The 15,163-nt window shown below is 43.3% G+C and overlaps 2 protein-coding genes across 7 annotated transcripts in view; one reads left to right on the top strand and one right to left on the bottom strand.

Annotated features, from left to right (window-relative positions):
* Positions 1-618: 618 nt before the first annotated feature.
* OARD1 (O-acyl-ADP-ribose deacylase 1) lies at positions 619-7,311 on the bottom strand. Of its 4 annotated transcripts, XM_058554428.1 has the most exons (7): positions 6,200-6,367; positions 5,905-6,005; positions 5,388-5,463; positions 4,887-5,031; positions 3,794-3,852; positions 2,668-2,780; positions 619-1,275 (listed from the first exon to the last, which is right to left on the bottom strand). In XM_058554428.1, exons 3-7 carry the CDS (start codon positions 5,424-5,426, stop codon positions 1,173-1,175), a joined length of 459 nt encoding a protein of 152 aa, XP_058410411.1. In that variant the 5' UTR covers positions 5,427-5,463; positions 5,905-6,005; positions 6,200-6,367; the 3' UTR covers positions 619-1,172. The 4 variants fall into 4 exon arrangements, 3 of the variants coding, with proteins under 3 accessions (XP_058410411.1, XP_058410413.1, XP_058410412.1); XM_058554430.1 differs by lacking the exon at positions 5,905-6,005 and having other exon boundaries at positions 6,200-6,369; XM_058554429.1 differs by lacking the exons at positions 5,905-6,005; positions 6,200-6,367 and adding an exon at positions 6,006-6,164.
* Positions 6,671-15,163, top strand: part of NFYA (nuclear transcription factor Y subunit alpha) — a 32,127-nt gene continuing 23,634 nt past the window's right edge. For 2 of the 3 annotated variants that reach the window (XM_058554426.1, XM_058554425.1), the window contains exons 1-2: positions 6,671-6,760; positions 12,939-13,086. In XM_058554426.1, the coding sequence (XP_058410409.1) occupies positions 13,012-13,086 (75 nt within the window). In that variant the 5' untranslated portion in view covers positions 6,671-6,760; positions 12,939-13,011. Of the gene's footprint in view, positions 6,761-12,938; positions 13,087-14,667; positions 14,755-15,163 lie in introns of all 3 variants that reach the window. The other variant, XM_058554427.1, reaches the window with a different exon arrangement.

Here is a 15,163-nt window from a genome sequence, read left to right as displayed (position 1 = left end):
AAAAACTCCACTAGCTTTCCCAACACCTCTTATACTGAACCACTGGCCAAATCCATGAGCCTTCTTCCCCCACCATGTAAACAAGAGTGGACAAGTGCTGCTCTCTTGGCTGAGGAAGAAAAGACTAATATTTACCATTCTCAATCCCAGCTGGCTGCACACCAGAATCCCCTGGAGCTTAAACACACCAAGAAAGCCGGCCATCCCCCAGCTCCCTCTATACCAAATGAGAACTTTTTTTGGAGCAAGTAGACCTTTATTTTTCTTAAGAAGATTCACACAGATTTTGTTGTGAACCACTAATTTATTGTCATTACTCCGCACGAAGCACTTTGTCAGGCATTTAACATACTACATATTATTTCATTTATTTCATGATTGATTCAATCACAGAAACTATGGGGTGCACAGAATGGAGGAAGAGTTTACCACGAGGAGATTCTAAAAACCTGCCCTTCCACTATGTTGACCCACAGTTCTTATCCATTCTAGTTATTTCTTACCTTGCTGTTCTTCCCACTGGACCCTCTGTATGACTCTTCCAAATTAAGTTACAGGCAAATCCACCATTACCCAAGTCCAGAACAACACAGAGATGTGCACAGAACCTCATTGGACCCCGAAAAAAAGCTATTTATTTTTCCATTTTTGTCACCACAAATTCCTTAACAACATAAAACTCTTCTTTGTAATTTAAACAAAACAAAACCCATAATGCTCTCCTAGAATGAATTTGATGACATAAAGATATTACCAAGTGAACAAATGACAAAAGATGCAAAATTAATTGAAATACTCATCCTTCCTGAAATTTCTCTTAAACAGCAGAGAAGTAGAATCAATGCTGCCACCTAGTGGCAAGCCAAACAAATCAGCTAGCATCCTGAAGCAAAACAGGAGTCATAGGCCCAACATCTGGTTTCCCTGCCTCTTATCAGGACATTTACTCCTTACCTTCCAGCAAAAAAAAAAAAAAACACAGCAACATTTCCCAAGCAATCCTTCCTCCAGGGTTCCAGAACAATCATGGGAATACAACAACCCAAGTCTGGCCTGTGACACAGACTACTTCACATGAAACTTTCCTCTGACCATTCTAAGGTCAATTTTCCCAGTCCTTTGGCCCAGCAGGGATGACACAGAATGTGGACACATCCAAAATGCTCCTCTGTTCAGAGTGTGTACACAGTAATTCTGATGTCTGTTGCCTCAAACACCTCCTCAATCATCGCGGATACATGTTCCCACTGCAGACGATCAAGACCACACCCAATCCTGAAAAAGACAAAACGTCTCCATTGGTTGTGATGAAGGTATCTAGGAAATCGCTCCTTCCCTCTTCTTTAGGCTACATCTACCCATAGCACAAAGACAAACTATCTGGTCTCACACTGATAGGCAGCCATAGTGGGAGTTTGAAAGTTAATTCCCGTTGAGTTACCCAAGACTGTTTCTAGACAGCCCTATCATCCTATAGCTGTCACTTCTCTTTTGCCTAATAAGGTATCACATCCCAATTATTTCCACTACATTTAAAAATGTATACCTGCCGTGACATGAGTGACTCACTATCCTTCTGTGTCTACTGATGAAAACTAGCTGTGGGTGGATGGAAAAAGGTTGGTATTTTTAAAATACACTTATGATAATAGAACGTTAAGGAAGATAAAAGGGAGAAGAGGGACAAAGGACAGGATCTCTGTGAAAACGAAGTCGAGATGGAATGCTGCGAAATGCCAAGCTGACTGCAATTCAGGTCTTCTCAACATGCTGGTGGGAAACTTCAACCAGCCCACAACACTACTACCTGGCACCTTCCTTCCAACAGGTTATTATTGACCCTCAACATCCCCAGGGAAAAACAAAAGGCTTAAAATTGCTAATTTCATATAATGGGATAATTAAGTCCCCCCAAAAGTTGTGATTAAAAAAAAAGTTCCTGATACATAAGCCATGAACATATTAAGATCAGTGTAAGATGAGGGACCCTGAGCCACATTCATAAAGTAACTTGGGCTTAGAATAAACCTGCATGGTCAGCACTGACTCAAAACCAGAGTGAGAAGACAAGAAATGGTGACTCCAAGCCTATTTCCTGAAAAGGAAGCAAAGGGGATACTGAACCCTCAGTGTCATTCCCTTAAGTTCTCAATAGCTGGGATCTAAAATGTTACATCAGGAACATATTCTCTGGCTACAACCCACGCTGACCACAAACAAGCATGCAATTTAAAAGGCAGTGAGAATTTACAACTTTCTTCACATAGGATTAACAGGTTTGGGACATCTGAAGTGGCCCAGAGAAATCACAATTGCTCAGTCTTGGCTCTTTAGCTTATATTGCTTTAGAGAGAGCAGCTAAGCTTCAGATAGAGGATGCCCATAATTCAACCAAGGTGACTAACAATGGTTCCTCCCTACTAAGTAGGCTGAGGCAGGTGTGTGTTTTAATCATCCTGATTCATTCAACCCAGGCTAAGAAATAGGTATGCCTTAACTTAAGGCCTGACAACTGGTTCACTAGTGATTTTAAAAAGTTTTGAAATTTGTCCACCTTTAAGTCTATATTTTGGCTTAAGTTAAGCTTTTAAGTCATTTGTCTCCGGGTAAGACAGTAAACCCCACCACCTGAATTAAGTCTTCATTTAGGGCCCTGGATTTCCTTGCCTGGGCATGGAGAGGTCAGTGACTCCATTCTTCAGACAATGGGACTTCATGGCCTCTAAACTCTTCCGTAAGTTTTCATAAGTTGGTTTGTGTGAAGCCCTTTTCTTTGTAATCTGAGTACAAAGAACAAATTCAAACTTCTGTTAATCCAAAATGATAGCCAAAGAAAAACCATCACATTCTCCCAACATCCTGATAATTAAGTATATTTTTATAGAATAGTCTAGAGCAAGGATGACAAATGTCATAGACTGTCCCTTCCAGTTATGTGAGGCCCTCAGGAAAATCCACTAAATAGGGCCTGAGAAACCCAGACACTGCCATGTAATACTCTTTCCTTCTCCCAATAAGCCCAGGAGATTAGCAGGCTATGCCTATTGTCTAGTGTTTTTAAGCAAGGTAGGTGCAAGCCTTTGTGCCACTTCCAAGAGAGAAGCTGCATATCTGTAAGAACCCATACCACCTGAAAATTTCCTGTTAAGTCTATTTATTTAGAAACTGTGCTTGCTTGCTTTTTGTTTCTCTATAAGAGAACAGAGAAACTGGTAGCATTCCAAACCAGAAGTCCCATCGGCCTTAAAGACAGCATTCAAAGGGGCTAGGACATGTCCCCACTCAGCCTGCTATCCAAATCAGGCTTATAGTGAACTGGCTGTATGTCACCCAGCACCATCACCAAGAAACCACACTCTTTCTGGGGCTGAAGACCACTTGGACAGTGGAAAAATCCCATTGAGGCAGCAGGTGGGAAAGGAGCTGAGTATTACCTGGATTTGATAGGGAAGAATGAGAGAGAAACCTCCTTGGACAATCTGTCTCTTGAGACACTACTGTTTCTCTCTCACCATGATTAGGAAGGAATTAAGTACGGAAGGCATCCCTAACTTCTGCAAGTCTTAGAACCCAGGCCTTTGGCGGATGTCACGGTACTCTTTCCATGGAGCTGGGATGCAGCCTCATGTTCTTTCTAATCCAGTGCTCCAAACAGCCACCACCACTGGATCGAGATCAGAAGCTTTTGACATCCTTGGCTCGTCTAGACTGGAACATCACGATCAACACAATTGCAGTACAGCCCATTTGTTCACCAATCCTTAGAGCGTACTGAGAATCAGCCCCGTCTTACCAAGTAATATATATATCGCCCATCTCTCTTCAGCACAGCCACTTCTCCAGATTTCTTTTCTAAGAAAAACAGGTATTTAATAGCAGAAAGAAAAAAGAAAACCAAAACACTGATCTCCACTCTTAGATTTTTAAAAAATCTTTACAAATCTGAGTTTACCTCAGGAGAAATAATTTTCAACTCTGAAGAAACCTGCTGTCTCCTACGAACATTTTGCTCCTTATCGCCTTCCTAAATACTATATTCGTTAACTTCCAGCTTTCTTAATCGTTTTCCTCTCACCCCATCTTTTCTCCTGCCCCTATTTTCAAATACATCCTTATTTCTTCACTAAAGAAACTTTTATGTCTACTGCTTTGAAATGTTTTAGAATGTACAGCATTTTTTACTTGCCAAATGTGTATTCATTCAATAATCATCTTTTTTACATACAAAAAGCTAACACGTTAAGCATTATGGGGAAACAGAGGTATAAAAGAGTTCCTAATTAAACAGTTTTCAATCAAGAGTAGGTGTCATGTTTACAAATAACTACAATACAAAGCAGTAAGAAATTGCTCTTTTAAAGGCTGGGGTCAGAATCATCAGTGGAAACTGACTCCGTAAGCCTGGACTGTGGTCTGAGCAACTGTTTCAGAAGCTCCACAAGTGATGTGAATACACATCTCCGGTTTAAAACCATTGGTAGAAAAGTGATGGGAGGGTGTGTATAGGAAGAGGAGGTTTCTAAACTCCTCTTGGAAGAATAAGTACAATGTGGATGAAGAGAGAATCTTGAATGCCAAGCTAACACCTGTGGACTTTGCTAAGCACTTCAGAGTTATTAAAGGTTTCAGAGAAGTGGAGTAATATTATCAAGAAAGTTTTATGACAGAGGAGGAAGAGATTAGAAACTTTTACAATTCAGATTTGATGTGATAAGGACTCAGACTAGAGGCCATTTCTGTAGAGGAAACAATCTGAAGAGTTAAAAGTACTCAGCGATTAGGAACTCCCTCTTTGCATGTATATTTTGTTTAATAATTAAAGTATAACAGGAGGTCAAGAGATGCTCTAGCTAGGGCAGCAGACTTAAGCTGTTTTCAAAACTCACGTTGATTTATCAGTTCCTGCACTCCTCCAAATTTCTTCTTGAAGAGGACAGCTATCCCAGCACCCATTCGACAATCCTCACTGATACAGTGCGCTAAAGAGTCTGTTTTGGGGCATGCAAAGAGGTCTCCTTTCACATAAGTGATCTAAAACGTGCAAAAGGAAAGAAAATGTTTTATTAGATTCAAAAAAATATTAAGCTATTTCTCTCATTTTCCTTTACTGTGTCCCCCACTCCCTCTCCTCCCCTGCCCCTCCTTGATTTAAAGCCAAATCCTCAGAATTTAATTTAAGGAGTTAACGACCACGAATTAAAGCACGTGTAAAAGGCAAGAGCTGGATGGTCTCTGCCTAGCACTGTATTAGCCTTTCAGAAGTAAATCAGCTGGAAAGAGAAAAAAAAAAGGCAATTCAATTATTGCTTTAATTAAAAAGTGTTTATGCATTTGACCTCAATCTTTCTGAACTTCAGTTCAGCAATAAGTTAATAGTTGTTACGCACTCTGCTTCCTTCAGGATCTTCATTAGGGCTGCCGGCCATGATACTGAGTGGCTATTTCCAGAATGTGTTTCTTCAGCTATGAGAAGGAAAAGGAAGCTAGGATGCTTAGGCAGCCTGAACATATTATACATTCAGATTGCCCCGACCACGCACTTAATAATTTTCCCCCCCAACGTTTATCGCTGAATTTGAGTGCGTTCGGCCTCTAGAAAGTAACACAAAACTCTCTGGTGCAAGCAGCAGCAGCCTGCCTCCCGAGCCACGCCTCCTCCCTTCTCCCGCCCGAGCCAGGCGGGTTTAGGACAATCTCCTTTTTCCTGCACCGCGCACAAGCATTTCCCCAGTGGATCTGGCCTAGAAGCAAAAAGGAATGACCTGGCCACAGTCCCCTTAAGCCGCAACGAGGGAGTGCACCGGCCGGGGGGAGTGTCCCGCCGAGCCGCAAGCAGGGGACGGGGAAGGCTCACCTCCTCTTTTTTTGGGGGGAAGGAGTCTAGAGAACCTCCCCTTTTCCTACCCCAAGGCGGGTCAGCGAGGGCGTGGGGCCTGTCCTGGAGTCCCGCGGGAGGGAGCGAGGAGGCTCGCCCAGAGTCCCAACGTCCCGCGATTACCCTTCACCTGAAAAGGAGGCGGCCGTTAGGAGTCCCGCCCCGCGGGGAAGGGCTCCGGATCCGGCCCTGGTAGGTGGGGAGCGGGGGACGAGCCCAGACGCGGGACCAATCCCGCCACAGCCTTTAATTGCGCGCGCCTAAGATGGCCGCCCAACCCCGGGAGCGGGGCGGAAACGAGCCCCTCTAGCTAACTAGCCGAACCTCCACTCTTTGGTCGTGGCCGCCGAACTTCCGGCGGTAAATTCCGCGGAGTCTCCCGCCGCCGCCCGGGCATGCGTAACGACACAGCCCACCGCGAACGGGGCAGAACGGCGCTTGCGCATTAGCCCCAGGGGTGTGTCTCCAGTGGCCGCATAGAAGGGGGAGGGCAGTTGGCACAGGAGCTAGTTAGCGCCTGCGTAGTACTATGTTCAGGGCGGTGTTTGAGTCGAAGGGTCTGGCGCTTCCAGAAGGCGCCTGCGTAATCCTTCGGCGGGGGGGTGGTGTCAAATCGGGGAAGTGGGCGTGGCCGCAGGGGACGCCTGCGCAATGCTCCTTCAGGTGGGGGTGGGGCGAGCCCCGAGCAGAGGCTAGTGGGCGTGGTCTCAGAGGCGCCTGCGCGGAGGCGGTTGGAGGGAGGCCCGATTCCCCTTTGTTCGGGTTCGCCATTTTGCGAGGCAGCGGCAGTGGCGGCGGCAGCGGCGGCTGGAGCCTCTGATTGGGTTTCGGGGTCCGGTACTGGAGCCAATCAGCGCGGGCAGCGAACCGGGGGAGCGAAGCACGGTGAGCGTGAGGAGCCAATATCCAGCGGCCCAGAGCCGGCCCCAGCGCCCCGATTGGCGGGTCTCGCTGACCACTCAGGAGAGGCCCAGGCTCCCGTCGAGCCCGGGGAGTCGAGCTGAGCCTCGCCGAGCCGGGCGGCTGGCGGTGCGGCCCCGGAGCCTGCGAGCGCCCCGGGGCACTCCCGGCCGAGGCCTGCAGGGGGCCGCCCCGTGCGGGCATGGCGCCCTCGGGAGCCGGCACCTCGGGGTCCAGACCCCGGCGGGGTGCTGGTGCCGGTTGGGGATGCGTCCTCGTCCCCCGAGACTTAGGCCCAGGGTCTCAGACCCCAGGCTCGGAGTGGTGGGCTTGCCTGCCACGGATGCTCCTCCGCTCCGGCGCACACACGTGCCCGGGGCCTCGGCCGTTTCCTGCCGGTCGGTCGGGCCTCACACTTAAGCCTGCCCTTGCATCTTCCACGCTCCGGTCCTCGGGCCGGGCAGTCCTCCCCGCGGGGCCCGCGTCCCCAGCCCTCCGTGAGCCGCGTCTGCCGTTTGCAGCCCTCTGGGGTCGGGAGGGGGCCCTGGGTAGGACGCACGCGGCGGCCACAGGGCCCCGGGTGCGGCGGGAGAGGGGGCGGGCCCCCCCCGGCGCCCCGCGGGCCCTCCCCGCCGTCTCCCCGGCCGGGGAGGGGTCCGTTAGTGCGCCCACTCCCCTGCCCCGCCGCCCCTCCCGCACGCTCGGCCCGGGTCTTCGGCCCCGCGCCGTTACCACCCCCTTTTGGCTCGTCATTTCCTCTCCTCCCCGCCCCGCTCCCGGGGCAGCACCGCACACCTCCGGCTTGGAGTCCAACCAAGCGGTCTCCGTTTCTCGGCTGGGCTGTAAGGCCAGTCCATTCGGTGCTTGGAACCTCATCGTAGAAGACTGTTAGCCCTGCTCATTCCTTTTCCCGAAGGCTGCACAACCTGCTTTTCATACTAGTGTTACCCACTGCTCGTCTTGTGAACTCTCCCGTCCTTGGGAATGTACAGTTTTTTTCTTTCACCTTTGTGTCGCTTTGAATGTGTAAGGCTTGTCTCTTAGCTCAGTTCATAGCCATGTCTTGGTTTACTTTTTTTCTAATATACTTTCTAATCCCGTGTTAACGTTTTCTTAGCAGATGTTTATAGAAACTTAGTGTTGTGGGGTTTTCGTTAGGGTGGAAGGGACTCTCCATTGACAACCACGTCTCCAGCAGTTAGTATCCAGCGGGCATAGATCTGTGTCCTGGGGAGCAAGTAGGTAGAGGGAAATAAGAACCTTTTCCGCCTGGTGGAGATTGACAGGTGAACAGCTGATTAGTACCTAACGGCTGGTGCTGTAACGGGGCCAAGTTGAGTTCAGTGAAGGACTGATGTGTGAGCTACCAACAGCCTCCGTGGAAGGCTCAACATCGCCACACTTTCGATTGGCCATGAAGGACGATAGTATTTTTTCGGACAGGAAAGAATGGAAGAGCGTTGCTCACAAAGAAAAGAGCAAATTGTGCCGTGCGTTTGAGGCGAAGATAGGATAGGGCAGTGGGCAATGCTGGTGCGAGTTGAGACTGGAAAGCCGAGTTAGTACGAGCATTTGTATATCTTGATGAGGAATTTTGCGGAAGCAGTTATTTTGTGGAGGTTCAGATAGAAGAAATCTAGAAGTATGTTTTTTTCTAAGATTGGAAAAACAAGTTTCTGATTTGTGGGGTTCTGCCCGGTAACAGCAGCTGACTTCTTTGGGGGAAGAGAGGGAGATTTTTCTCCTAGGCCTTGAAAAGTTTTGACTCCTTTGAAGCACCTAGTGCAGTCGCTGGCACACAGAGTAGGTCTTCAGTATATGGTGCCCATTTTTATAATCACGTTTACTAAGATCATACAACTGGTAGGTTTCAGAAAACAACTAGTCCAGTGCTCTCTCTACTTGTCAAACTTTGGAAACAGTTTTTGTTTTCACTTTTTAGAATGTTTTTCATTGTTTAAATCGTTTTCTTAAATTCATTTAATTCTCGCTACATTATCCATATTAAAGGAGAAGCATGTCTTAGATAATTTTTAGAACACTTAGATTTGCCTTTGGAATAGATATTTTAACGTTGGTATTCAAAAACAGGTATATCTGGTCACTTGACAACCATCCAACACTTTCACTAGACTTCTTTCTAGAAGGCAGTTATAGTCTGGTCACTTTTTTGCTGAACACCTCTAGGGCCTCCACCTGTCTGCAAGAAGAACTTCTTTGCCTGGAATTTTGAGAACAGTGGTCTAGCCGCCAGCCTTCTCTTGACATGGGGCCTTTTAGTCTACTGTTCTATGCTGAAATTTTTCTGTCCTTGTTTTTATGCTCTCTCTTCGTTTGGAGTACTCTGCCCCCTCCCACATCATCATATAGTATAAATCCTCCTCACACTTAAGACCAGGTCAGATGTCACGTTTTCCTAAAGCTTTTCTTGATTTTTCTATTCCCAGCAGGAAGAAATCTCTGTCCTCACAGAGAAATCTCTGTTCTCCAAAATCCCGTATTACCTTCTTCCTCTTTTAGGGTTCTAGTACATTTTTACCCCTTCACTAAACTTAAAGACTCTTTGAAGTTAGAATCTTTGTCAGAGTTTTCTTTTTATTTCTGAAACCTTCAGGACAGTGTCTGGCACATCATTAGTGGAGAGGAGGAGCAAATTAGGAACTCCAATCCAGAAACCTCAGACAGTGCAGAAGCTGGACACGCTGTGTTCTCTAATCTTTTATCAAACAGATCAGGACCCATTGGTTGCATTGTGAAATCAATTTAGTGGGCCAATGCTGATATTTTTTTGTAATAAAATAGAAAATATCAAAGTGCATCTTATGTTACATAAAGATAAGTATTCGTGAAACGTTTGTTTCAGTTACTTTTTTTATATGTTGTGTGTGCAGTGATTTGTGATACGAAATGTGTTTCTTACTGTGAATCATGGTCAAAAAAGTTTGAAAGCTACTGTTCTAGTCTTTACTTGGTAGTGATTGTCAAATCCGGTAATTTTGAGGGGCTTTTCACATGTGTATAGTTGAATTTCTGGAAGTCTCAGCTGTAAAATGTATGTAGGGCCACATATGAGTTAGCTACATTTCAGGTTCTGCAGCTTGAATTGGGGAGGAAGAGAATTTTCATGCTAGCCAGAATAAACACATACTTTTTGTCTCTTTGAGGAAAAAACATTCAAAAGTTTGGGTTAGGAGCAAGAAGTAGGCAGACTAAATCTGGCTGACTCAATTTGATCAGAATCGTGGGCAGAGAAGCACTTGAGGAAAAGCCATAGTGGATTACATTGCAGTTCTGCTACCTGACACTCCCAGTAGTGGGAACATGGATTCACTGAAGCCAAGTTGTACACAGCATTCACCATTAGCAGTCTCAATATCATGCTCATATTGAACTGCCTCCTTCGTGTGAGAGAGAGTTACTGTTAGATTTGAAGCTGCTTCCTTTTTCACCCTTCGAAGGATAATAGATTTAAATATTTTAAAATTGGAGCATTTGTATTACTAGGATGAACTAGTTAAGAAGAAAATCTGCACGACAGTATATTAGTCATTGCCATGTCAATGACATATTTCTTTACATTTCCAGTTGTAAATTTCTGGGAATTAGTGGTCAAGGAACTCACATACGGGAAGGGGTTTGGGGTGGAGGAGATGTTGAAATAATGGAGGATTTTCCTTCATGATCCTTATTTTTTAAATCAACTTTATTGAGATGATAGTTTAGACACAAGGGTAATCATTTTAAGTGTACATTTTGATGAATTTTGAGAAATTTACACACTTATGCAACCACTACCACAATAAAAATAATAAAACATTTTCATCACCCCAGAAAGTTCTAGATGCTCTGTCCCAATCAATTTCTCACTTTGGCCTCTCCCCTGTTTTCCAGTTCCAGGGAACCACTGATCTGCTTTCTCTCTCTAGATTATTGCTGTCTTTTACCAGTTTCACATAAATGGAATCCCATACACTTTTGTATCACGACCTTTAATTTCTTTAGTTTGAGTAGTTTAGAAACATAAATGTATTGTGTATACTGCAGTGAGAATTTAGGGAAGACTGCAAAATAGAGTTTAGGGAAGACCGTTCGCTTCCCTGGCAGAGCCCCTTAGTCTGGCTGAAAAACCCAACTTCTTTACTGTTTCCAGAATCTCTCTGGAGCTGACTCAGTCAACCAATTCAGAAGAGACGGATATAAAAATCAGAATGCCAGTTTGTCAGTATGCAGTGAGAATAACAAGTTTACTTGTGTTGCAGATCGTATTTGCTCCCTGTTGGCTAATTTATATGTAAATCCTCGTTACAGTTAGATATTTGCTTAGTGAGAATTCCGTTAGAGCAAGGGTAGTGAGTTGGAGAACCATATGGCCACAGGTCATGGTGCTGTGATGGCATAGTCATCCTGTCACTTATTTATGGCTGTTTTATACTACGTATGTTTTGGTTATGAGTAATAGGCTCTATTAATTTTTACTGTATTTTTTCCCCAACATTTTAGTATAAAAATTTTCAAACATAAAGTTGAAAGAATTTTACGATGAATACTTGTCTGCCCATCACCTAGAGTCTAGCATTAAATTTGTACCATACTTGCCTTATCAGATGTCTATCCATCTCTCCATCCATTTATCCATCAATCCATCTTATTTTTTGATGGATTTCAATGTGAATTTTAGGCATCAGTACACTTCTTCCTAAATAGTGGACATGCATTTGAATATATTTTGATCTCTTTCACACCATATTGAGACACCTTACAGGTGATTAATCTCATCCACCATGTTGGATTTATGGAGAGTGGTGTGTTGTTTGCTGCTGTAATGTGCAGCTCATATAGCTCACATAACTTTATCATTTAAATTTTAGAATTTATGAAGGCCTGGAGAAAAATTGGGGGGCAAAGATTTATTTACATTTTGTTTGTATATACCTGTACCTTCCCCTCCTTTGGTAATTTCTATAATTTTAAATTTTTGAATCAAGTCTGTCCTTAAGGTTCTCAAATATCACTTCAATTTATCTAATTGTGTCCTCATTTCAAAAAGGAGTCTTCAGCTGTTAAGGTGTGTGAGAAGGGTAAATTTGGACATTGAGTATTTTGATGATAGTAAGGACTTATTAATTTTTTAATGTTTGAAATGATATTGTAGAGACACAATATCATTGTGATAAAATCATAAAGACCAACGAGTCTTTAGCCATAGGTGCTCAAGTACTTACAGATTTTTGGAATAATATAGTGACTGGGTTTTGCTTCAAAATAATCCAGGGGTGGTTGGAAAGTGGATTAGATATATGTGAAACAAGATTGACCGTGAATTGAAAATTGTTGAAAGTTGGAAGATGGCTATGGGGGTTCATTACAATGTTCTCACTACTTTTGTATATATTTGAAAATTGCCATGATAAAAAGTTAAAATTATATAATAAAGGATGGGATATTATTAGGCATTCAAATTCAAGAGTGGGGAAGACTTAAGTTCCTTTTAGAAAATCATAGTCTTAATATGTCATGTAAAATTTTTCCTTCTCTCTTATCTATAAATATAATTTTTGCATTAGTATAATTCCTTTTTATTCCTTGCTCTTGCTTAAAATGCAAGCTCTTAAATCTTCACCAGGGCTTGCTTTCTTAACAGTATTTAATGGAGATTTTGATAAGCAAAAAAAAATCTTCAGGTCTAGGTAATTTACTTACTAAATAATAAATCCTGAAGTTTTAAATTGCTTACTATATATATGTAGTGGACTAGAGTAACATGTTTGGTATGGCTAGCAGCAAATGTGTGTTACAAATTAAAGAAACAGTTTAATCTCTGAAGTACATGTGCAGACCTGAAAATCCTATTCAATAGGCCTTGTAACAAAGTGGTATTGTAGCTTAATGAGTATTTCTAAGGTGCAGGTTGATAGTACTGAAAAGTAAGGTTGATGATGGGAAATGACTAAAAACATTTTAAAAACATGAAATAGCGTTATGATATTGTTGTCATGGTTGTGCCATGTAATACTAATTCAAAATGATCCTGAATATAAACATTTCCCATTCTCTTATTCTGTTTTCTCGCGAATAAAGTACAGCGATAAGTTATCAGGTTAATCATCTGGCAGGTCCTCTATTGACAATCTCACTTTAGTTTCTTTCCCAAACTTTTTAATAGGGGTGCGTCTCGCAATCTTCTCGGATCTCCGGGGTGAAACTCACTGTGGACAGGATTCCACCTTGGAGGGACCATGGAGCAGTATACAGCAAACAGCAATAGTTCGACAGAGCAGATTGTTGTACAGGCTGGACAGATTCAGCAGCAGGTATGGGAGTAAAACTGCTTTAAACATCACAGCAGTGGAGCTGATAACAGCACCACTCAATTGGTGAATGATTTGAGAGGTATCAGATCTTATGAATAACGAGTCTGATGACTTGTGCTGAAGTGCTTTTTGAAGATTGGATTTGTTGTGATTTCTCTTTTGTTCTCTGTGTTAGAATGCTTTATCCAGTCCATGACCACTTAGAATTTGCTCTTCATGGGAGCCTGGTTTAATAGTAAATTGTCCCTCTTATCTTATTAAAAGTCAAAACACCTGCTCTATTTTCAGCTGGAAATTTGGAGTTTTTGTTTTTTCTGAATTCAATTTGGTTGTTTCTCTTCTTGATTAAGCTAAGCTTGTGATCTAGTGAGACTTTGGCCACAACAGAAAAACTAAGGTAGTCAGCTTCCAAGAAATCCACTGTTCTTTGCTTTGATCCACCATAGTTGCTTACTCTGCAAAGCTCTAGTTTAATATGAGGATAACATTCAGACAGCCGCTCTTAATGGATAAGCACATATTAGAAAGGAATTCCCTGCTGCTGGTTTATTCCTAATTAAGATAGGTTGCTTTCTTGAATTTCATACAGAGGTTACATTTTCTGATGCTTTATACCTGGCTTTATTTTAGTAAAACTTCACTTGTTTTTCTCTCTAGAAGAAATTTATTATTATTTATTTGACCTTAGGCCAAGATTGGGAGTGTTTTGTTTCCAAAATGGAACTTACATAATATAGAAGAGCAGTTAGTAGGGAGGGCAAAGGAAGTTTTGATGGTAAGTTGTTCCTAGCTAATTAATGATCAAAGGAAGGAGCTACTCTTGAGCAAGAGATTAATTATTTAAATTCCTTTTCTAGCTTTTCCTTCCACACAGCTGCTGTGGCTCTGGCAGCTTCCTTCTACTGCCTGCTTAGAAAAGGGGACTCCACAAAGGGCCCTCCATCCATACCAGTGTCCTGGTGGGTGAATTCTTGTTCTGTCAGAACTTACCATTAGAGGATATAAAAATTAGGTTGGATCACTGAAAACGTTGCTTCTAAGGTAGTCCAGTTGAGTAGAAGTAATCTTAGATTTGGGGCAGAAGAGCAGTGACCTCATGAAGATGATTTTGGTTCACAGTGATTCGTTCTTTCTTTCTTTCTGGTGATTGCGTTGAGTCCCAGAAATTCTTCATTGTAGCTTCAAGGCTGTTGAAACCTGATAACTTTGTTCTTGTGAACTCATTTGAGGAAATAAAAAGAGCATTAAAATAACTATAAGCAGAAGGATCAGATGCCTGTTTCTGGAGGGAAAGACTGTTAAAAGTTTTTATGTTAATGATGACAACTATTTTGATGTTTTTTGAGTCATAAAAGTGTTTTGAGTTCCACTCTGGTGACAAAGGGCTGTTATCTTTAATCCTCCTACCTTCCACAAAACAGCTTCAGTATAGGGAGTCTGTACAGTGTGAAAGTCCTGTGTAGGATGGGACTGGTGAAAGAAGACTCCCTTCTTCTCCTGCAAGAGGTAAGGTGATCTCATGTCTTGAACTATACATTTCCTTCCTGACACATTTCAAGCTCTTCCTGTTCCTGTTCTCAGCAGCAGGGTGGTGTCACTGCTGTCCAGTTGCAGACTGAGGCCCAGGTGGCATCCGCCTCAGGCCAGCAAGTCCAGACCCTCCAGGTAGTGGTGCCCTCTCTGATTCTCTGTAAGCACTGCATGGACTTCTCCTCTCCTCATGTCTGGTGCTGTTTGTGGTAGGATCTCAAGGAAGAATGGCAAAGTCAGTTGCATGTCTTTGAAGCTGCTAACTTGTCTTTGAGGCTTACAAGCTGCTGGTTTCCTAATGTTTCACACCAAGTCATATAGTGACCCTAGTATCAATTTTCTGAAAACTGCCTTTGGCTAGTGTGTTTCTTTGGGAATGCCTGGGAAAGAAGCAGTGTAAATAACAGGAAGAAATTCTTACAAGCAGCATTAGAACCTTTTTAGAGCTCAAACTCTGTAATCAGAGTGCATGGTAAAATTCCATAAATTTGTAGTATACTGGTGGATAAGAAAATATATGCACATTAACTAGGCTAGGTTGTGTTTT

Source organism: Diceros bicornis, chromosome 14 (genome assembly GCF_020826845.1).
Source record: "Diceros bicornis minor isolate mBicDic1 chromosome 14, mDicBic1.mat.cur, whole genome shotgun sequence".
Taxonomy (NCBI): domain Eukaryota; kingdom Metazoa; phylum Chordata; class Mammalia; order Perissodactyla; family Rhinocerotidae; genus Diceros; species Diceros bicornis.
Note: the sequence above shows the minus strand (reverse complement) of the source record. Positions and strands in the feature narration are given on the sequence as shown.

Coding starts and splice junctions, on each gene's coding strand:
- OARD1 (XM_058554430.1), bottom strand. CDS start 5,426: ATGGCCGGCAGCCCTAATGAAGATCCTGAAGGAAGCAGA. Junction 2,781..3,793: donor GGCGATATATATATTACTTG/GTAAGACGGGGC, acceptor CTTTGTACTCAG/ATTACAAAGAAAAGGGCTTC. Junction 1,276..2,667: donor ACTGACCTCTCCATGCCCAG/GCAAGGAAATCC, acceptor TGTCTTTTTCAG/GATTGGGTGTGGTCTTGATC.